General features: G+C 43.3%; 1 protein-coding gene across 2 annotated transcripts; it reads right to left on the bottom strand.

Annotated features, from left to right (window-relative positions):
* Positions 1-4,666: 4,666 nt before the first annotated feature.
* On the bottom strand, positions 4,667-22,754 carry LOC107378987 (uncharacterized). 2 transcript variants are annotated; one of them, XM_015949518.3, is made up of 9 exons: positions 22,272-22,754; positions 19,652-19,764; positions 14,936-15,039; positions 14,520-14,694; positions 14,338-14,446; positions 12,360-12,445; positions 9,382-9,452; positions 5,796-6,065; positions 4,667-5,447 (listed from the first exon to the last, which is right to left on the bottom strand). In XM_015949518.3, exons 1-9 carry the CDS (start codon positions 22,722-22,724, stop codon positions 5,029-5,031), a joined length of 1,800 nt encoding a protein of 599 aa, XP_015805004.3. In that variant the 5' UTR covers positions 22,725-22,754; the 3' UTR covers positions 4,667-5,028. The 2 variants fall into 2 exon arrangements, with proteins under 2 accessions (XP_015805004.3, XP_015805003.3); XM_015949517.3 differs by having other exon boundaries at positions 4,667-6,065.
* Between the last annotated feature and the right edge of the window lie 905 nt (positions 22,755-23,659).

Here is a 23,659-nt window from a genome sequence, read left to right as displayed (position 1 = left end):
AGGCGCTTGCAACGTTGGTTCACCCGCCTCCGGGTGCACCCGATACGTCAGAAGAGACGTATGTTGAGGATTCCCCCTTCAGTGGGCGGGGACCTCGCTCACTGGGGGAACCCCTGCATCCTCTCACGCGGGGTTCCCATCGGACGTCCTGCGTCACACGTATCTGTGTTTACGGATGCGTCACTGTCGGGGTGGGGGGGCACGTGCTTGTCCCATACGGTGGCGGATCGTTGGCCCTCCCACACGCACGAGCACATAAATGTGTTGGAGCTTATGACAGTGAGGAATGTGATCAGACACTTTGCTGCCCTTCTCGAGGGCCGTCATGTCGAAGTTCACACAGACAACCAGGTGGCGGCAGCCTACATAAATCGCCAAGGGGGAGTTCGATCCCTCCCTCTGTTGCGTGTCGCCACAGATTTACTGTGTTGGACACATGTCCACCTGCTGTCCATCAGGGCCATCTACATTCCGGGGGTCCTGAATGTAGCGGCAGACATCCTGTCGAGAGGGGGACCCCGCGACTCCGACTGGCGTCTGCATCCCGCACTGATATCACAGATCTGGATCAGGTTCGGGGAACCGTCTGTGGATCTGTTTGCGGCTCGCGAAAACGCTCAGTGTCGCCTGTGGTTTTCCCTGAGTCCCCGGGACGGACCTCCGCTCGGGGCGGACGCCTTCTCACACCAGCCCTGGCCTCGAGCGCTCCTTTATGCGTTTCCACCAGTCCCTCTGATTCCCCGTCTCTTGGACCGAATTCGGTCGGAACGGCTCTCGGTGATTCTGGTGGCTCCCAGGCGCTTGTCCGCGTCATGGTTTCCGGACCTGCAAGCGCTAGTGTCCGGCTCCCCGTGGAGGGCGGACGCCCTTCTCCAGGCGGATGGGATAATCAAACATCCTCCGGAAATAGGCCAACGGCTGTGGGTCTGGCCGCTGAGCGGTCACGCTTAGAGGCTTCTGGGCTGCCGCATGATGTGGTCGCCACGATTTAGAGTGCGCGGGCGCCCTCTACCATTGCGTCTTACGCTGCTAAATGGGCAGCTTTCCAGAAATGGTGCACAGAGCGGAATGTTCAAGCGCTCTCCTGCCAGCTGGCGGATGTCCTGTCGTTTCTGCAGATACTGATGGACAGGGGCCTCGCCTTCAGCACTATTAAAACATATGCTGCAGCCATCTCATCCTGTCATTGAGGGTTTGGAGATAGATCTGTTTTCAATCATCCCCTCACAAAACGTTTTCTAAAAGGTGTCAGGAGGAACAGACCTGTGTCCCGCCCGCTTTTTCCCCAGTGGGATCTAACGGTGGTTCTGCACGGCTTATCCAAAGCCCCATTTGAACCCTTGGACCAGGTCTCACTCAAGTTCCTGTCACTTAAAACTGCATTGCTGCTAGCGCTAGCATCAGTTAAGAGAGTGAGTGACCTGACCGCCCTTTCAGTGGCTCCCGCATGCCTCAGGATCCGGGAAGATGGCGGGTCTGCTGTTTTATGCCCCAATCCAGCCTTTGTGCCCAAAAGCATTAATGCTTCCTTCAAGTCCAGGTCAATTTCATTGGCTGGACTTTTTCCTCCTCTCCATAATTCTGAGGAGGAGGCGGCTTCTCACCTTCTCTGCCCGGTGCGCGCGCTTGTACGGTATGTGTCACGCACTTCAGGGATTCGTCGTTCACAAAACCTGTTTGTGCACTACAGGGAGTCTTCCCTTGGTCAGGCGCTGACGGCCCAGCGTCTTTCACACTGGCTGTGTGACGCCATTTCCCTCGCTTACACGTCATCGGGGCAGGTTTCCCCTGAGGCACTCAGGGCTCACTCAGCCAGGGGGATTTCCTCTTCGATGGCGCTCCACAGTGGTGTGTCGATGGAAGACATTTGTCAGGCTGCTTCATGGGCTTCACCCTGTTCCTTTACTCGTTATTATTTACGGGATGTGTCTTCAGGTTCCATCACTCGTTCAGTGCTTGGACCCCAGCAGGCTGAATGAATGCTTATGACGCCTCATTGGCCTTGCTGAGATGGATTTCATCCTCTCGTGGATGATGTTTTTTTAGTGGGGGCCCTTCTTTTATCGTGGCTGCCTCAGTCTTTAAGCCTGGTCTGAGGCTGAACCTCCCTCACTAAAGGAGATTGATTGGGTGTGTCCATTGGTTGTGTTAACCAGTGTGGCGTAAACCCATCCAGCTGCGCTTTATTCCAATAGCAGCTCGCTTAAGGGCTAAGACTAGACGAAATAGAACGTTGGTTACGTATTGTAACCCCAGATTCTATGAGTCTAGTCGCAGCCCTTAAGCCACTTGGCCCCACTGGTTATGATGGAATAAGAGCCATTGGAGGCGAGCAGTGGGGTCACTGCGGTTATATACCACGAGGGGGCCCACTATTGGTGGGCGTACATTTAAGCTCTTCATGATTGGCTGATGCGGAGATCATCCTTCCAATAGCAGCTCGCTTAAGGGCTGCGACTAGACTCATAGAATCTGGGGTTACAATACGTAACCAACGTTCTTTTGAATGCTTTCATTCTTTGAAGTTTCCTCATCAGAATCAACCTCTGTATCCAAAGTCTGTGTAACAATGAAATCAGGTGTATTTTGATTCGTCTTCTTCCCTTTTTTGAGTTCACTCAGATCCACCAGCAGGTCGTGGGCAAACCACCTGGACTTGACTGACATCTAGTGGTTCCCCCTCTCTCATTTGAAATAAACCAAATCTATTCATGTAATATGTTTCAAACACTAAACAGAAGCTGTCATTATATTCAAAGTGATCGATTAACTTAATCCATGGTGATAAACTTCAGAGCCACTGCTTCAGCTGTTCCCGGTTCCCTTGTAAACCTCACCAAAAGCAGTTTCCCAGAAATTTCTGAAGAATAGAAACTCCTGACTGCCCGGTAAGGCTGCATGGTGGCACAGTGGTTAGCACTGTTGCCTCGCAGCACAAAGGTTGCAGGTTCGAAACTCGGCTGCGGCCTTTCTGCGTGGAGTTGCGTGTTCTCCCCATGCATGCGTGGGTTTCCTCCGGGTACTCCGGTTTCCCCCACGGATCACAACATGCCCTATAGGTTATAAATTGTAAGTCGCTTTGGATAAAAGCGTCTGCTAACTAAATAAACATAATCAGGTTGTTCTGTTCAGCTCCCTGAGATGTTTTAATAAATTGGCTTCTCTGGTATCTGATCCCTTGTCATCCTTTTGGATACATCTGAGAGCCACGACTTCATCTGTCCCCTGTTTTAATCCCTTGACAACTTGTCCAAAAGAAACACATCTATGAAATTCTTGAATGATAATATTAACACAATTTATTTGGAGCGCCTTTCAAAAAACTCAAGGTCACTGTACAATCAGGTTAAAAATAAACAAATTAAAACATTCAGTGACTAGAAATTTTAAAACCCAAATAAAACATCAGATGAAACACTAATAACAGTTACAGTGAATAAGCTATTTTGAACAGATACGTTTTGAGATAGCCTGAAATTGGTGAAAGGGTAGTCGTGTTCCTAAGATGAGCAGGTAATAAGTTCCTTAGGGAGGGTGCCCATCTGCTAAATGCTCGGTATCCCTTTGTGACAAGACGTGCTGGTGGATTATTTAAGTTGATGGAAGAAGACGATCTGAGCATGCGAGAAGGTTTAGTGACTTGTAGGAGCTGTGAGAGATAAGAGGGGGCAAGATTATTAATGGCCTTATATGTAAGGACTAAAATGTTGTAGTGGACCCTGAACTTTATTGGCAGCCAATGGAGCTGCTGAATAACGAGGGTGATGTGATCTGAATAGGGTGTTCTGGTGATTATATGAGCAGCCTACTTTTGAACCAGTTGATGTTTATGTATTAATTTTTGGGGCAGACCAAAGAGAAGTGAGTTGCAATAGTCCAGGCGGGAGGTGACCAAACTGTTGACTAAAGTAAATCACTTTTTCAGATGTCCCATTAAAATGCTATTAGCTCTGGTTGTTACTTGTTGCTATAGAGTTCTATTTGCTGGAGACTAAACTAAACCTTCCAGAGTTCAATTGACAAAATGGAGAAAAATGTTGATGAAGCTGATTGGAGTGCAGAGCACAGGTGAGAGACAATTGGGCCTGGCTCAGGTGAATGAGGAGAGAAATGTGTGAAAACAAAAAGTAATGCAAACATGGCTGGAAAATACACGAATCCTTACAGAGGGCCTTACTATCTTTACCCCTTTAAGGGGTCCCTGGCCTCCAAATGTTTAAGAGCTCTGCATTATAATGCATTTGGGTATAATGCTTCAACTCTAAACACTGTTGGGAGAGAAAGCAGGAATGTGACTGCAATTCCCCATTTTTACTGTGATAAACATCCAGCCAATCAGGAGAAAGTTGGGTGTGGCCAGCAACCACTCCCCCCCCCCCCCCCCCCAAAAAAAAACCGGCTCATTCTGAAAAGTACTGAAAATGTCAAGAATAAAGCTGCAGAGATGGCTTGAGTTCTTTTAAACATAAAAAATATGAACATGTAAAGACCTCACCACAGAACTATTCCTACATTAAAATCTCATTTAAAATAGAAACCAGTCACTTCTTTGCAGCAAATGTCAGACATCAGCAGCCTCACCCTGCTTACAATATGAATAGATAAATAGCTTATGTTGTTGACTCAAACAGTTGCACTTATATTAAAAACATGATAAGGGCACCAATTATAAAGGAAACAATTTATTAAATCAAAACACTCAAACCAAAGTGAAAACAGAAACTTTTCAGGGATGTAGTTGAGGTTTATTAAACAGTCCAACACAGTTTGTATGATTCACGTGTCGCTCCAAGTCTAAAAACATTTAGGTTTTCACTTTTAACACCAGCTTGGTGACCTCTACATTTCTGACAGATAGTTAATAGTGAGGGAATTTGTTAAGTTAGAATTAAAGACTGGGTAAGTTTGATGTCGATCAAGAAAAGAAAACAGATTTCTCTCTGATCTCCAGATCAAAGCTTCCATATCCAGACAATAAAACCAGTGTTAACCCTGAAACACCTCAGAGATGAAGAACACATTCAATCTTCAAGAAGCAGCTTCAGCTGGCTTCTTGACCAAAAAAGCCAGATCCTCCAGAACCCACTCTGGTACCAGTTCTGCCCATTGACTGGCTGTTAGAGGGTCAGGGACATGAAGAGAAGTGGTGACTGTAGCAGAGTGACTGGAGTTGGCTCCTTGCACTGGTTCCGATTCAAATGAAAGAGAACCAGCTGTATGCAGTCTTGAAGCGGTGGCAGATAGTTCCACTTCTCCATTAAGCAAGCTTTGATGAAGAACTTCCCCTATAGCTCCAGAATCAAAATCTGACTCACTAACATCTTTACAGATCTTGTCTCTGAACCCAGATTCCAACCCTCTGATCCGTAGGTCCTCACCTTCAGCCGCTTGCTCACACACGATCCGTTTTGGGCTTGGGCTCGCCTCCACCTCAGGCTGTCCATTTTCTGACACAGGGTGAAGGAACACAGAAGAGTCAGAACTACTAATATTATAGGTGCTGAAGTGCTCTGCACCAGTAGAACCATAGCTGGTACCAGGTCCATTAGAGGCAGTGCTACCCGCTCTACAGCTGAGTCCACCTGGACAAACTGGAGTGTCATCTATGGAAACATCACCCTGGGTCATTACAGTACTGTTGGTTCTGCCATCATCGTTAGATAAGACATGAATACGTTTATCCCTAAAATCTGGTCCCATATCCCTGAACCGGCTCATTTCATTGCCATGTGACCCGCTTTCATCGGACATGACGTTGAACGTTTCCTTCTTCATGACTACCACCTCTGTCTCACCTCCCTCTGGTTCTTTTCCAGTCGTCTCCTGATGACGGACTGTTGTAGACCTCAATTCTCCTTTACGTTCCTTATAGCCATTTCTGGTCTCCTCGGTAAAAGTCTGGACACCTTCATGAGTGACATTCACGTCATCCTTCCAACTCTCGTCTTGACCCAGTGGTTCTTCACCCTCTTTTGCTTGGAAAAATCTTGGTCGCATCTCAGGTGTTTTCTTGCCCTCTTTTGGATCAACAAACCAGCCAGAACTTCTGACTCTGTTCTGGAAAGCTGAAAAGAAACCACAGCTGAAACAAAAATCTCAGTGTGCCAATTAATTAAAATACTCCTATGTTACAGAACTGGTTTATTGAAAGCTTTCGACACAGTTGATCAGAATATTTAGGTAAACAGATAACTTGTTCTATGCAAATGAGAGCTGGTTTTAAACTTCATATCTGGAACAGTGTCCACTAAGTTTGGCCTTTTCCTGTTCTATCCCTATTATGAAAGGGGTTCCTCAGGGCTCCATATTAGGACCACTGCTTCGTTTTCTTTTTAAATCTTTTCCTTAAGGGACCACCCCTCCCAAAATGAACCACAAAATCTTGAGCAATGGACATCATATCTAAACCATACCACATGGTGGGTCCCACCACTGTCCTGTAAACCTTTCCCTTCTTTCTTCCTGAAACCTTTTTACTTGCCAAATGTGACTGAACACAATGACACATTCCTGTGACTCCATTGATCGGGAATGCCTTTTTTCATTCTTTTTTTTTAGTGTATTTGTGATAATTCTTATAAATGTGGCACACACTACATCCATGCTGTTTATTTACATATGTTAATAAATTATAATTATTCCACACTTGAAGTCCTTTTGGGAGGTCCCACAATATGGTACATGTTTGTTATCAGAGGTGTTGCACGCTGATATAGAGTGCAGGCAGTTGCCACGTTTGATCATCCAGAAGCCTCTTCTTTTAAAAAAATATAAACACAGAGTTGAGGGGTGTGTTTTGCCCAGTCTGTAGTAGTAGGGATGATTAAACTGGTTACACATGTAACTAGAGTCCTATGCAAGTAACTCGGATTTGTAACTTGTGTTTACCTTTTTGTGTTTAACTTCAGCTTGTACACATACAAAGACATGGGACAATCTACATTTACAGAGATCAGGTCTCAAATACACAAACTGTTTTGAGCCTCTGCACACCCAACTGATTTCTACATGCATGGTGTGTTTAAATACTGGGTGAATGCTGGGAAATCTGAGATTTCTTTTGAGTACCTCTAAACTTATTTCTTGTGCCAACAGGGGCAAAGATGTTTTTAAATGGAAAACAAGCACATCTCAGCAGCCCTTATAACAAACCTTTACTCACTTAATATTTTTAAATATTCTAATTTATTTAGACATACCAAACAAAGTAGCATGTAATTGTGGACTCAGCCCTTGATATGCCTGAATAACAAACACCCAATTAAAAAGTGTGCATTCACACATATCTGCTCTTTCTTCTTAATCTCCAGTGAGTCATGGTGGATGGCTGCTTATACAGTGCCAGGATCCTCTGGAGGTTTGTTCCTGTTCAAAGGAAGTTTTCCTCTCCACTGTCGCTACATGCTTGCTTAGAATGAGGATTGCTGTAAAGTCTCTGACACAACAAGTCGGTGACTGGATGCAGTCTGCTAGGTTCCTTATATAGGGAACTTAACAAATTGGCATAATGAACTGAACTCAACTGGAACGTGCCTTGAGACAACTCGTGATTTGGCGATTATATAATAAAAGTAAATTGTAATGAATTTAATCTGAGAGCTTTGTCGTTTTTCTCTTCTTCATTTTTCTGCCAGCTTTCATCATTAGCTGCCTCTGTTATTTTCTTCGTCAGCTTGGTACCACCACGTCACGCCCATCTACTTCTGGAAAACAGGTCCTCAACTGACAGATAAAAATGAATGGGAGTCTAAGAGAGGATAAGTTCTTTTCTAAACTTGTTTGAAGTGCCATGGATTTTACAAAAGACGGATTTTGATGCTTGTGAATACAACTTTGCGGCTTCAATTGCAATAAAAAACAAAAAGTTATGTTCAAGATAAACTAAAGTCCACGGCAGTACAGAGACCACCCGTACCGCCTTTATAATGCCGTTGCTTTTGTAAAAAGTACATGATTGCGCCACATTACGTCCACAGTCTGACCACTTATCAACGACCCAAGACTCCCTGATGCCGCCAGGGTGTGTTGAATGCATATTATTATGATTTTATTTTATTTTTAAATGAAAATGCATTTATTGCATCACTACAGATTAAAGTTTACCTGAGTTACCATGAGGATCAATTTGGTGTGCCACCCCAAAATTTTCTCTGGGCCTATTGCCAAGCAAGGATAGCAGAAGTTATCGAGCTTCGCTGATCCACCGCAGTCAAAGATCTGCGAGGTCGACAGCTCCAGCCAGGAGCGCTGACAGAGATTTCACGGATCTTTAGTGGTGCCTTCACTTTGGACTCGCTCAATGTTCCCGAAAAACTATGTTGGCTTTGGGTTAGCATGAAGCTAATGTCCCGCTGATCTCCAACCATTGCAGAGCATAAGCCGACTTAACCGGCCAGCAGTGATGGGAATGACATGGTTTAAAGTAATGGCGTTACTAAAAAAAAAAAAAAAAAAAAAAAAAAAAACTTTTTCAGTAATGAGTAATCTAATTAATAATTACGGTCTTCTTTTATCATAACACAGTTTCCGTTACTTGTAAGAAAATGCGTGCATTACTAATTCAGCAGCACAGTGTGTTGAAGCTGTCAGCCGAATGGGAGCTAAAGAGGCAGATGTTTTAATTCAAGCGCATCACGGCCCATGAAGAACGAGGAAGAAGTGATGAATAGTCTACAGCAGGGCTATTCAAGCTCGGGTCTCAAGGGCCAGTATCCAGTATGTTTTAGTGGTTTCTCTGCTCCAACACACTAGATTGAGTAGTTCAGTCACCTGTGCAGCAGCAGCTCCTCAGGTTCTGCAGAAGCCTGTTAATCACCTGCTGATTGAAATCAGGTGTGTTCAAGCAGGGTTAAAACCAAACAATGCGAGATACCGGCCCTCGAAGCCCAGAATTGAATAGCCCTGGTCTACAGCGTGAATCTGCAGCCGTGCCCTTCTTGGCGTGACAGCGGGATGTCCCGAAGGTCCGCTCACCTGTTCACCACTTAGACGTCACGTTCTTCTACCTTCCTAGATCATCCAGCTGTAACCTGTTTCTGATCATCTCTTTAGTCCCGCTGTAACATTGATGCATCAGTCTCAGATGTTATGGGCGCTCAGGTATTATTAGAACTACCTGTGTGTCTTTACCACCCGGCTTCAGCTCTTCTGTGTTTGGGTCTGTCCCAAGTTAGTAAATTTACGTCCTCCATCAGATTTATGCCTCTTCTAGTGTATTTTTAAATGATTTTTATTTATTTATTTATTTAACCATTACTAGATTAGCAGCAACAGAAATGGTACTAAAAACACAATTATGTGAAGCTGGAAAAATTAGAAAACTGTGCAAAATTACAAGTGTATTTGTGATTTCTTTAGTCTGATCATATTCCAGGAACTTACAGGTCTCCTCGCCAGCACACACAGAACCACAGCAGGAACACACAGATGATGATGATATCAGCTCTTCCCACCTTCACAACACCACAACAAAAATGTGTTAATGACTTTCTTCTTCAGTTGGTGTACTTTTCCAGTTAGATTTCAGCAAAGTGTTTGATCCACAAAACTCCAGAGGTTTGAATGTTATAGTGGGATTTAGGGAACAGCACTAAACTGATTTAAAGCTGTTATCTGGAGTTTGACCTCTTTCAGGAGTTATGTACGATTTTTCAGACATCCATGAAAGGGATTATCATATGAATGTGATATATTGTAGAAAATACATCTTTTTTTTTAACTAAGTCCACCCCCTGTCCCATTGAGCTCAATGCATTTGAACTAAGCGCTGGTCAGCACTAACCAATAGCGTTGGACTTCCGCTTACGTACAGAGGTCAATCACAGAGCATGCTCTAGCGTTTAAGGAAGTACCTTGGTTCATGCAGAGATGGTGACCTCTCTCATGGACAAGTAAGTCTTTAAAAATAAATCTATGTAAACACAACATAACATGAGCATAATAACTGTAAAACAATGTGTTGTAGCTCTGTTTTGTTAGCTCATTCATGAATGAGAGACATTGCTTTCAGCCTAAATACAGAAATGAAAACTAGGTCATGGTGTGATACTCTTGTCAGCCACTAGATGGTGCCATTAGATAAAAGAAAGAAATTCTGAATTGCTACCTTAAGTCTTTCATTCAATTCAATTTCAAAAATACTTTATTAATCCCAGAGGGAAATTAGAGTAGATTCCAGTTTGTTCGTATTCATAATGAATCTTCCTCCTGTACCAGAGTTAGTCATGGAGTTCCTCAGGGTTCTGTGTTTGGTTCAATACTCTATTTGCTTTCACTGGTTCAATGTATAAGACATAGAGGGAAAGCAAATTTTGTTATGCTAATGATCTTCATTTATATATTTTCCATGAAACCTGATAAATCAGATCAGTTAATCAGACAAGAAGCATATCTCAAAGACCTGAATGACTCCTAATCTTTTGCTTATGTTTTTTTTTTTTTTATGTAACCTGGACTAAGTGTAGTCATGCCCTTCCTTTGTGTGACATTATTTCCAGTACTAAGGAATGCTCTTCTGGATGGGGATCTGTCCTTTAACCGTGAATTAAAACATGTTATAGGTCTGCCTTCTTGTGTAATTTTGCTATCAACATCCTGACCCGAATTTATGTAGTGAAAAGTCTGAATTTATAACTTACTGGCTGTTTCATTGTAATTCTCTACAATCAGGATGTTCTCTTACAGGCCTTTTCCAATGGCCAATGGCACTACTCAGCACTCTGATTGGTGCGATTTAGTCTGGCCACCTTTTCCAACAGCACAGATCAGCATTGTCCCATACTTTTCCTCTACTTTCCTGCTTTGTTGTTGTTCTTAGTGTGCTGATCTGGACTGGCGTCGTGACTGGCTAGGAACTCGAGTCACTGGTTGCTTCAAAGCATTCTGGCTGCTGCCTGCAGCCCTTTCCTGATTCAGGACAAAATGTCTAAAAAAAGCCATAAAACTGAGTAGAATGTTCATCACAGATTTTTTTGCCGAGTGGTGTTTCTGTGTAACATACAGATAATCTCACATTGGTTGCAGATCACTTTGTGCTATTTTTGTCAAGAGTAAAAAAAAAAAAAAAAAAACTCCCACAAGTGCACATGAACTTAATGGGCAAACGCCTTCAACATTCTAAATCAAACCTCTGCCGAGGATGGGTTTGAAGATCATTTTGACAGGTTCTTCCTCCAGATGTTCCCAGCAGACCCTCACTGTGTGTTTGGACCTACCAGGTCTGTGAGGCATCTTCCCCCACCCTCTTATCCAAATCATGACCAGGTGGTAACCAGTTCACCCAAGTTTCGAAAACCTACGGCTACATGCCAGATGACAACTACAATGTCAAACATCAACCTGTGGCCTAGGCAGCTCTACACTATGGTATAATGCACAGAAGTCTTATACAGAACATCACATGGGGTTCAGACTGGATGTGCCATTCCTCCCAATCATCCCCCTTTAGGTCACAGTCTCACTGCCCACACGAGTCCCCCAGCAGGACAATGGAATGCCTCGTGGGACTACCATCTAGCAGCTATGTGATGCGTAAATGAATGTACTACAAACAGTGCTGAAGCTGCAGGGAAGCTACTCCTTCGTCCCTGGGCATAAACCCCAAACGTACCGGTAGATAGGCTGAGCGCTAAGAAGCCCACCCCTTCACTTCTCAACCAGAGCTACTCTAGCAAAGCAGGTAGTCTAAACAAGTAGTTCCCAACCTGGTGTGTCTGACCACCAAAGGGGTTCCCGCAAGATTGCAGGAAGTCCCAATAATTTTTTTCAGTGCTGAGGTTACAAAGATTATATTTGTAAAAATTACATTTATAAAAACCAGATAATATACCCAATAGTACAATGAAAACTCTGTAAGAGGCATTTCTCCTTATGTCTGTATAAAGTTTGTAATTAGTCATTTTTAATTGTGTGAATGCAGGTAGGAGTTTGGGTTGGGGGGCCCTGGCTTGTCTTGCACACAGAAAATGGGATCCTGGTGAAAAAAGGTTGGGAACCACTGGTTTAAACCCTTTCATGGACTTTAGTTCCAGAGCCAACTCTGTTTTGGTGAACCTGACATCTACCTGGTACCACTAAACTTGGTATGTACACTCCAGCCCCTTTTCCAGTAGTTCCTGTATGTTGTTATTAAGGTCAGGAGGGTTTAAAAGCTGCAGTGATGAATCAGTAGGCTAAAAAACATCTGACTGCCAAAGTCTTTGTGGGTGAAGCTTCATACTACTGAGGTAAAAGGGGCCAAAGCTCATTTTAAAGTTTGTGTCCATCTCAAGTATGGTGGAATTTACTCAAGAGGGTCTTACAATGTACTCACTAAATAACCCACCCAATCAGCACACACACATACACACACAAACACCAACCTGCCAGCAGTCTTGTTGTAGCTGCAGGATTTACTGATGGAAGAGGAGCCGAGACCCACTGATAGGGAACAATGAAGATACTGCACCTACAGAGACAAAGCAGTTGATAGGAAAAACTTTAGTTAGTAGTACAGTACTTATCCACTTATAGAGTGATCATTCAATGTGGACAGCTTTATTTGTCAATGAACCAGTGTGCCGGTACAATGAAATGTATTTCAGTACAACCATTCCAAGATCAGAGATAGAACACATGAAATATATAGACTGGAAAACAATTTACTGTGGGCATGCAACCATTATGGCACTCCCAATATGCAGAGAAATGACAATGGGGAACAAAGATGGCTTGCAGAAAAAAAAACACCCCAGACATAACAGTCACAACATAATCAAACACGAGAAGGGTCGAAACCCCCATCTACACATCAGAGTGGCTTTCAACCTTCCGCTGCCCAGGAATTGGGAGGAGAGTCTCAGAGTAGTGCGAGTACGTTGAAAACCTGGGAGTGTAGGCCTGTCTTTCATGTGCATGTGTGCATGCTTGTGTGCATCAGTGTATGTGAGTCCATGAACTTTCTCTCAGTTCAGCTGCTATGTCCATCATTCAGATGCAAAAACACGACCTTCCACAAGCTGATCCAAGTAGTCCCAAGGTCCCATGTGAGGAAACAGGGAGGGAGAGGTGGAGCATCTGTCTACATAAAGATCAACGAGGTTTTGGATGAACAGCTTTCAAAGGCCGACATGTGGGGCACAATTTCAGATCATTTTTTTGGTTTGGGTTTGGTTGTAATGCACCAGAAAGCTGCCCTGTCCAAACAGCAGAATCCTGGTCATCATGAATCCAATCATTTACCTTCTACATCCTCAAATGAATAGCTGCAACAAACACATAATTTTCCACTCCAGGGCCCTCATTTATCAACCATTCTTACGCACAGATCTGTGCGTGCTTCAAGCGAAGGGATTCATTTACACATTGTGTGGTAATCACTATTTTGTACTTGTGTGTGGAAATGTACCTAAATATAACAAAACCTCAGACCATGCGTACGAAACAGCATCCAGTAGAATGGGTGAACCACAATACTGAAGATCTCAGTTGTCCACACATGTTCCTAATCCACAAGTCAGTTATTTTACCCATAAATTATAATTTAGGTGGAAAACAGCTTTATCACATAACTGGTGTTAGAACCTATAACGACACCTAAGACCGACGAGAATCTTGTGTTATTAGAGGATTTGGCAGAGCGTGTACTCTGGAGTCAGCACATCCTCCGTGAGCGAAATGATCTCCCTGAAGGAGATCCTTCTGGAGCTATGCTGTGATTTGGAACTCTTTGTGGAGTGACAGATAAACCGCATGAATTGGATTCCAGTTTATGTTCCATCCTCTGCTCCCCGACTATATGAGCATTGTCAAGGTAACCAGACTGAATGACAGCTTAGAGGCAGAACTCTCAGAAAACAAAGATTTCCAATCAAGAACAAAACTAACTCCAAACAGAACATGCATACAACTCCTTAGATGTAAACTGTAAATGACAACGGAATGGAACATCCAGGCCGTTTTCTTTTTTAAATTCTGTTTCATGTCGAATCAGTCCTCTCCTCTGTCCTGACCGTGTTAACCTCTCCAACTTGTTAGTTTCTCTTCTACTTTAACAACCAATGCCTTGAACTCGCTATGAATGAAGTTTTCTTTGTTTCCCCGTGAAGAACGCAGGCAATGGGGGACAGGCGTTCAGGGAATGGATGGTTGGGATGACCTAATTTACTGTTCTCACCTCAACCAGCAACCCACAAAGAAAAAAGTGTGAAGTCACAGCAGTTTTCTAGCAAAGCAGGAAAATGTCAGTCATCTTCAGAAAGAAATCCTTTATAAAGGAAGAGTTTTTCACATCTTAACCCCATCTGTTCTTATGCCCTTAAGAAAACAGACATAATTGTGTGTAATGTTTTCCATCCTTACTTGTGAAACTTCCCTGAACAAGAAGGTATCCACAGAAAACTTTACCACACTGCTCTTTCCTGACAAGAAGCGAGAGCTGCTGCCTTCCCTCCAGCTGTCCGTCATGCAGCTACAATCAGAACATTCAAACCAATCAGACACGTAAAAAGCACACAGAAACAAACCGATCTGTTCACACTTACCCATAGTTGCTGATAATATCAACTTTGGGTAAGCTGCCTGGATCCTCTGAGCTTGTTGCATAGCATGAGTCCACATACAGCCTCTCCCCAGCCATCAGGGTTCTCACCTGAGCCACGAAATACAACGGTTCTCCCAAAAGGAACGTATGGCCTGAGGGGATGGGCCTCCAGTCCGCTAGTGAACACATGCAACCATGTTAATATATTAAATACTTCTATAATGTCATCTACATTATACAAGAAGAGCTTAATGTCAATATCTAAATTATATAGTCATTAAAAACACATTTTTATAAGAATCATTATGGAAACACTTCTGTTGTAGCCTTTGGTGAAAAGCCTGTTAGAATATCTCAAGTAATGGTTAAACCAATAAACAATCACATATTAAAACTTAAAACTAACTCGGCACGTACCATTACAGATGGAGAGGCTGAAAGTTAGTTTACTCTTGATACCCTTCAGAAATGTTTTATGTTGAACTTGTGGTCTGAAGCCAATCTTATAAGAGTAATGAAACCTGGAACAGAAACAAGTTCTTGCATTCGTTCATAAATAAAACATTAATAGAAAATGCCACCTAGTGAGTTTATATGCACATCTAAGTCGATCTAAAGTAATATACTGTAATATCTGTTTGAAAACCAAACTCAAGTGAAGTTCGTTCCACTCTGGTACAGTAGGTGGCGAAATTTGCTCGTGTTGACATTCTTCCAATTAGCTAATAGCAACACAAATAATAAACAAACGCCAGAAGACCGCTTCCACGGTCTCGTCACGTCTGGAAGTTACCTGTATTAACTCAACTAAGCATTTTACATGCAGATGCAGTCAGTTTCCTACCACATTATCTGGGTGCTTCAGCACAATTAGAACCAGTTCACCTTCAGCAAGATTAATGTGTTAATAAGAATTAAAAAATGTCAGTCTGTTTAGGGCAATAGTTCAGTTTTCTGATGTGCATGTAAACGCACTTAGAGCTTTTCATTCAGAATCATTGATAGAAACATGAAAGAATAAAACTACTCAAGGTACAGACTTAATGAAACTGTAGTAAGCCAAGTGCTTAGGTCAGCTAAAGGGTCAACAGTGATGAGTCTCACAGCCTCAGAAAAGAAGTTGGGTGAATAATTCCTGGGCTAGATTGGCTGGGTCCTTGGTTCTAGTTCTGCTAGTGTAAATACCCTCTAAAATGAGGAAGCTGCTGATTGCCATTTTCTGAGCACATCTAAACATCCTTCTTAGACCAGCTCCTACCCAACTGACAATTTCAGGATTCTCTCCACCATACACCAGTGATTAGACATTGACTTGGCACTGAGAGCAGCATCTTTCAGTTTCTCTGCGAATCAAAGCCCAGTTGTGTTAGCAGTCCATGTTCGGTCAAAAACCAAGCACAATGACCCAGCCTAGCTACCATACCCAGGCTAAAATCCAAATCACTCCCATAAGCCCATCTACAATTTCCAGGCCAGGACCCAGCATCAGTGGTGGCTGGTGAATTTTTGTTATTGGTGGGGTGCAACCACATATCACCACTAGGGGATGCAAAATTACCATTCTTATGCATCAAACAACTTGAACCCTACAACTCTGAACCAGGTCCACGAGCATTTCCGGCAACAAAGTTGTTTCAAAAACATGCTTAATATTCACCAACATACAGGGTGGGCCATTTATATAGATACACTTTAATAAAGTGGGAATGGTTGGTGATATTAACATCCTGTTTGTGGCACATTAGTATATGTGAGGGGGCAAACTTTTCAAGATGAGTGGTGACCATGATGGCCATTTTGAAGTCGGCCATCTTCGATCCAACTTTTGTTTTTTCAATGGGGAGGGTCATGTGACACAAACTTATTGGGAAAAAAAATGGTGTGCCACAAACAGGATGTTAATATCAGCAACCAGTCCCATTTTATTAAGGTGTATCTATATAAATGGTCCACCCTGTACAGTGCTCAGCATAAATGAGTGCACCTCCTTCAAAAAGTACAAATTTAATCAGTAGTTCAATGAACAAAAGAACAATTTCCAGAATGTTCACAAGGCTGGGTTTTATTGAACACTTGTTTAACTCCATAACATGAAACTAAGGTTAATAATATAACTTAGATCATGAAATCTTCAGTTTTACTAAAACTGATTGAAGCAAAAATGAATACACCCAACAGCAAAAACAACTACATCTAGTGTTTTGTATGACCACCATGATTTTCAAAGACAGCACCAAGTCTTCTAGACACGGAGTGAACAAGTTGGCAACATTTTGCAACATCTGTCTTTTTCCATTCTTCAAGAAGAACGTCTTTTAGAGCCTGGATGCTGGATAGTGAGTGACGCTCAACTTGCTGCTTCAGAATTCCCACAGGTGTTGGATTGGGTTCAGATCAGGAGACATACTTCACCGTTCAATCACCTTCACCCTGTTCTTCAGAAATGCAACAGTAGCTTTAGATGTGTTTTGGATCATTGTTTTGTTGGAAAAGTGCACGTTGACCAAGTGCATGGAGTGATGGCAGCATCTTCTCCTTCAGTATAGAGCAGTACATTGTTGAGTTCATGATACCATCAATGAAACGCAACTCCCCAACACCAGCAGCACTCATGCAGCTCCACAAAAGAACACCGCCACCATCATGCTTCACTGTAGGCACCATGCATTTCACTTTGAAATCCTCACCTTCACGACGCCAAGCAGTTTTGAAATGATTAGTTCCAAAAACAGAAATCTTTGTTTCATCACTCCAGAGAATAGAGTCCCAGCAGTCTTCATATCTTTTAGCATGGGCCCTAGCAAATCCTAGGTGTGCTTTTTTGTGCATGGGCTTTAGGAAAGGGTTCCTTTGTGGACAATACCCATGCATGCCATTTCTCTGCAGTGTGTGCCGTATAGTGTCACGGGAAGTGGTCCCTCCAGTTTGGGTTTCTGCTGCTTTAGCTAACTGCAGTGAACCTGCATGGTGATGTCCTTCAACCCTTCTTATCACAAGACGCTCCTGTTGATGTTAACTTCCGTGGACGGCTTGGACGTTTCTGTAAGATGGTTGCACTTTTATCTTTTAGAAATTTTTGGATCACTTTTGCTACAGTATTGTGACTGATATGTAAAGCTTTGCTGATCTCGTAGACCTCACCTTTTTGTATAACGAAATTATTTCTTTTCTCAGATTTTGTAACACTTCTCTTCCATGTGAAGCCATTGCTGACAGCATGAAATGGAAAGGGCTTTTCTTTGTTAAGTAATGCCATTTTTTGTCACCTGTCTGCTGGACACCTCTTAATTTAATCATTAGACTCACCTGTGGTGTTGATTAGAATTTTGTAGTCTTAAGTGTGGCTTTTCTCCTAAGAATATAATTAGGGTGTACTCATTTTTGCAACATGGGCTTGAAAGGATTTTTTAGGAAAATCACTTTGGGGCAGCAGTAGCTCAACAGGTTGAGCGGGTTGTCCAGTAATAGGAAGGTTGCAGCTTCGATCCCAGCTCCGAACAGAGAATTCTGCTGTTGTGTCCTTGGGCAAGACACTTAACCCACGTTGCCTGCTGGTGGTGGTCAGAGGGACTTGTGGCGCCTGTGCTCAGCAGCCTTGCCTCTGTTAGTGCACCCCAGGGCAGCTGTGGCTACATCGTAGCTCATCACCATCAGTGTGTGAATGTGTGTGTGAATGGATGAATGATACACTGTAGTGTAAAGCGCTTTGGAGTCCTTACTCTGAGAGGTGCTATACAAGTGCGGGTCATTTATTTATCACTTTGAGTGCAAAGAAAGAAATCTTGTTTGCAATCAATGGTTCACATTTGTGAGAGTCTTGCGTAGTATGGTATCTCATAACAAATGCTGATTCTGAAAGGAAACTAAAGGTTTTCTGACAAATGTGGTGGGGTGTACTCATTTATGCTGAGCACTGTATGCAAACTGCACACATACTTAAGAGGCTCGTCCAAAGGACAGAATCAACATTTTCTACCCCAACAACACCCAATGCCAACAATAAGCTGCTAAATGAAAAGGCCATAAAAAGATGCTAAATACACAAGGAAAAACACAGTAGCAATGGTGTAATGCGATCCTATCCACATAAGCAGCTGCTTAAATTAAAACCCAGACTCTTCTTTGCAGCAATATAAGCACTATTACTCTACATGTAAAACTCACGGAGCAATGCAGCAGCAAAATGAAGCTCATTTCATGAAATCAAAAGCGTAAATTCTGTCATACCTTTGCTGGTTTATGGTCATAATAATCTATGTTATAGTACAAATATCCACTCGGTTTGTGTAACCCAATGTCCCAACGTCATACTGAGCTGATTCCTGACTGTCTTTTTTCACCTGCTACCACGTGTTTACAGATCTCCAACGCCACATTCCATCATTTTCCGGTTAACAGTGTTTTTCTTCCTGTGACTGATTCATACGAAAGGGCCGGACTTCTGTGCATGCTCTGATCTCAAACCTCTGCACCCAAAGGCTCTCCTATTCTTTGTACTGGAGGGGGATCTAGTGTGCATGCCTCAGTTATAGCGTAGGTTATGGTAATGATTGCTGCCCCGAAGAGGAACATGAAACATGTCACAAGATGATTCGATAGAGATAAAAGTGTGAAATAACATTTTTAAATTACATTTAAATGCAGATTATACACAGCACTTAGTCTGTATAATGTATAGATTGTTTAGTTAATTTAAATTATTTTGTGATTCCTATCTTCTTGTGAGATTGGTGGGGCGGCGCCCCAGCGCCCCCTGTGGACAAGCCACCACTGCCCAGTATAATGACCAGGCCAGGCTTCAGGAGCTACCACTAGGCCTTGGCCCATCTCCGACTGCCAGCAGGAAGGGCCACTAACCAGCATTTTTTGTCTTTTCACTGCTCCAACATGGCTGAGGGTTGTGACTGCTCATAAGAGAAACATGTGGCCATTCAATCAACACAAACTTTAAAATGCTAAATGAGTTTACTGATTATTTTAGTGCTGAACTTTGTAGCAGCATCATACAGCTGCAGAGAAACACATTCTGGTGCATCCTGTCAATGTTAGTTCTAACCTGGACAGTCATGGTTAAACTGCTGTTCACAAGTGGGTTTACTGATTCGTTCACATGTCAGTGGTAGAAATGATTACCTGTTATAACGGCAGTGGATAGGAAGTTTAACCGGGAAAACTCTGATAACATAACCTTGTGGGGGCGGAGTGTAGCTCAGTACATACGTATACACCAGCTCACCACCAACAACCTGAAAAACAAAATAATTCTATTTAAAGGTGCATAAAGTAACAATGAAATCCTGTGGTTACATTTGGCAACTGCCATCCATGTATCAAAAACAAACGAGTCAGCTCAGGGCAACTGTTGCCAGTTAAGGATCAGTACTAGATAAAGGGAACATGTTTAACTTTGACAGCCTTAAAATATTTTCTATATACCATATATTTCATTTAAATTCAACTTTCTCAAGTTCTCTGACAAACAAGCAGCAAAATGTTTTATGCCATCTCACAGTTCCTTTTTTCAGGGATCTGCAACGTGTGGCCCTGGAGCCACAAGTTGCTCTTTATTTATATATATTCTTTATATATATTATTATGTTTTAACAGCATTCTATTTTCCAGAATTTCATTTAAGTCTGGTATTTTTAGTAGTTTAAAGCCCCAGTGTGTGACTTTTTTTTACCAGTTTACTATCAAATCCTGTGTTTCCAGTTCACAAACTGGTCGATGCTCCATGGTCATCCACCATTTTAAAATACAGTAGCTGTTTAGGGACATACGAGCTCCACGTTACCCCTTTGGACTATGACTGTAACCTGAAAGACCCAGCAGAGGGCAGCAGTGTGCCCTGGATGCATGGAGTCTGCTAATTCAACGAAGTAATAGAAAAGAATAGCTACACCATTGCTGTACTTGTTAGTTTGAATAAAAAAAAACAATGAAATCAAAAGACACATAAAATGTGTCAGTTCGTCATCGTGTCCAACACAAGGAAGCTGCATATGTTCAGACCGCCGCCACTATTGTCTGGACACCAGCCTCCTATTAGTGTCTCTGACTCCCAAACTCACCTCAAGTTGTTCATCAGTCTTTTCCTAGTACCAGAACTCCCGACGCGGTCCCAACGTGTCCGTACCAGAACTCCCGACCCGGTCCCAATGTGTCTGTTCCAAAGTCCTTCTACTCAAGTCTCCTCTCTTCCCGCAGCCTGCCGTCTCTCCCAACACGCTCCACCGCTCGTCCACTAGCCTGTGGCTAAATCAGCGTTGCTTATCTCCACAACACTTTACTAACAGCGATGTAGTTCTCCACGTGTTACAGAGACGCTCTGACACAGAGGGCTTCTTCTCAAACATTACTTTTAGGTTTGAGTCTTCTTTTGCTGGTAATTCGTGGGAGTTTCCGCACAGCAGCGTGTCCCTCGGTTCTAGCCATGGCTAACTAGTAGCTCGTGAAACCCATCTCCACCAAGCCACCAGCTAATCGTGAGCCACGATTAGCTGGTGGCTAAGTTAATATTGTTTACTTGATGTCCACAACGTGCCCCCGGCTCACCAAGCCTCCTTCACCAACCGTGGCTAACGATCAGCCAGTGATCGCTCCATATCCATATAAGCTGGTATAGCAGCAGCCAGTTTGTTTACATCGAGGCACGTGATCCATGTGAAATGGGTGTTGTGGGAAATTATGTTACCCTGAAACATTCTGTTTTCCTTAGGCAGGCAAGAGCAAATATTTCCAAATTCACAGAACTTATTTTCCATTATGAGGACTAAACAACCTCAAATAAAAGATGGTTAAACTGAGTGAGATTACATCCTTTTACATAACTTTCAATAATTGTAAATAAGCTTGCTGCAAAAGTGAACAAGAATGTTTTTACTATATCTTTTTTGTTTTTAGGAGGAAATAGATAAAAAAAATTCACAAGCATAACATTATTAGGTTACATTACATCATTTTCCCATAAAAGTTGATCACAAATGTTGTGAAAATATCCAGAAGTGCGATCTCCCGACACGGGGGACAGAATATTTCAGGGGAACACAATTTCTCACAACACCTGAACTCCTGGCTGACGTCACCCCTCCTCCGTGTGTGAATCGTTACAGCTTCAAGATCTAACAGAACTAGCTTGCTTCCTTCAGAACTGGTAGGTTGATAAAACGGTCATAATTATAAATGCTTTTTTAAAGAGGTGGAGAAGCTAGTTTTAAGTTTTGTGTGGGTTAGGCTACACAGGTTGGAAATTGATTATACAGTCAAACTCATGAGTGAGCCATTGTAGCTGCAATACTTTCTCTGAACTGCACGGCCCTAAAGAGTCGCATTTTTTCATCATGATTTCAATGGATTTCACACGTGGGGCCTTTAAGAATTTCTGACATTCAGATAATGAGAAGACACCAAGTTCAACTAAATAAAAACTCAGCCAAACATTAAATTTTGTGCCATTTAATGTTGATGTAATTTAATTAATCTTTTTTATTTTTAAAGCTCGCTTATTTAATTGTTAACTGAAAATTAATTATACAATCTTAAGTTAACAAAAATGTTAAAATGCCGGAAACGGCATCAATACCCAAAGCCCCTCCATTGTGCCCCCTCACTTAACATGCGACTGACGCCCCTGTACTATACTGTCTTATGCTCTTTTGAGAGTGCCTCTGCACCAAGACCATCCCTGGCTGGCACTACTGCAGGAAACTGGACTAGCTGGACCTAAAGAGAGGTTACGGTTAGTATTTCTGACCTGAAGGGTTCCTCCACACTCCTTCAGCCCATAGTAGAAAAACAGGTACCGCGAGGAGACGGAGTTGGCTTCACATGAACCCAGTCTGAACCTGTCCGGAGCGGTCCAAGAACGAAGTAGAATCCGGTCCACGCGCACAGAAACAGTCTCCGTCCCGCACCAGGCTTCCACGGCGCGTGCGCCCCTGCCCGGGACGTTATGGTCTGGTCTCGTTGGCGGCACCAGGAGAGCGTTCAGACCTGCAGGAAGAGGCTCTTTAACAGGAGCGGGTCGGAACAGGTCCGGAGGTACCAGAGGTCGTGGTGCGTGCAGAAAGACCGGGAGGCGGTAAAAATCTGAGCCGGAAGCTCCGTCCTCTGTCGGCCTCACAGGCTCCACCGGGTCCCACCGGAGAACCGGACTTCCTCGTGTGCCATGGAATAAGATCCAGAGAAGACCGACAAAGGCTACCATGATCCCGCAGCAGGAGGAACAAAAGCAGAAAGAGCTGGAGCCCAGCAGCGACAAGAGTCTGGTGCGGGTAACTTCAGCTCATCATCACACCTGCTGATGCTGCAGCGCTGATTGGACCTTCTGGATATCAGGAGTTCCCCAGATGTTCCTGTCTTCATGGGGGATCAGGAACTTCAGAACTTTTCTAACAAAGGAAACTAAAATCATCTCAGTGAACTTTACGATTCGGTTAAAAAGGAGAGAGTAATTAGGACTAATTGCTTCAGTTCGTGATGCATGAACTGCGCATGCGCCAGCTGTGAAGTTCTGCCTGCCCTGAAGGTAGAGGGTTTGGTTCTACCCCTTTGAGGTACCCCCAGACGGCTGCAGTCAGAGACCTCTGACTTGCTGTGAAACTTCATTTGAACCAGGATAAAAACGAAATAAAGTTCTTAATAATTTAATTTCAATCACAACAAGCTGTGCTCATGAAAAACTTTGTTTTCCACATATTGGCTGGTTAATTGTAGAGCGTGGATGGAAATCTGTTAGACACTGGATATAAAACACTCCAAACAGAGCTGTTTCTAGAGGATGGGGGTTCTACTATCTGCAATTAGTTGGATCTCCCCATCTTGAATGTTTCCCCCAATTTTAATGCATATTAGCAGTTTTGGGCATCTTACTTTTTGAAAGTAATTAAGTCTTTCTCTTCCTGCAGGTCTGAATTAGTGATGTGACGTTCACGAACGAATCAAATCTTTTGGCCTGTATGGGTTGGGGCGCCAGTCTGCTGGGATGAGGGTTCCAGCCTTGGCAGACCCAAATGTTCTCCCTTTGGCTGGTGCTCTGATGCCCTCTGGCTGGCTCCCCTTCCTGGCTGGGCTCGGGTCTGTCCTCTTGGCTGCCCGATTGGTGTCCATCCTTTGGTGGCTGTTGGCTGCTGGGGTATGCTT

The sequence above is a fragment of the Nothobranchius furzeri genome, chromosome 5, assembly GCF_043380555.1.
Source record: "Nothobranchius furzeri strain GRZ-AD chromosome 5, NfurGRZ-RIMD1, whole genome shotgun sequence".
Lineage (NCBI taxonomy): Eukaryota > Metazoa > Chordata > Actinopteri > Cyprinodontiformes > Nothobranchiidae > Nothobranchius > Nothobranchius furzeri.
The sequence above is the reverse complement of the archived record's forward strand: the minus strand, read 5'-3'. Positions and strand labels throughout refer to the sequence as shown.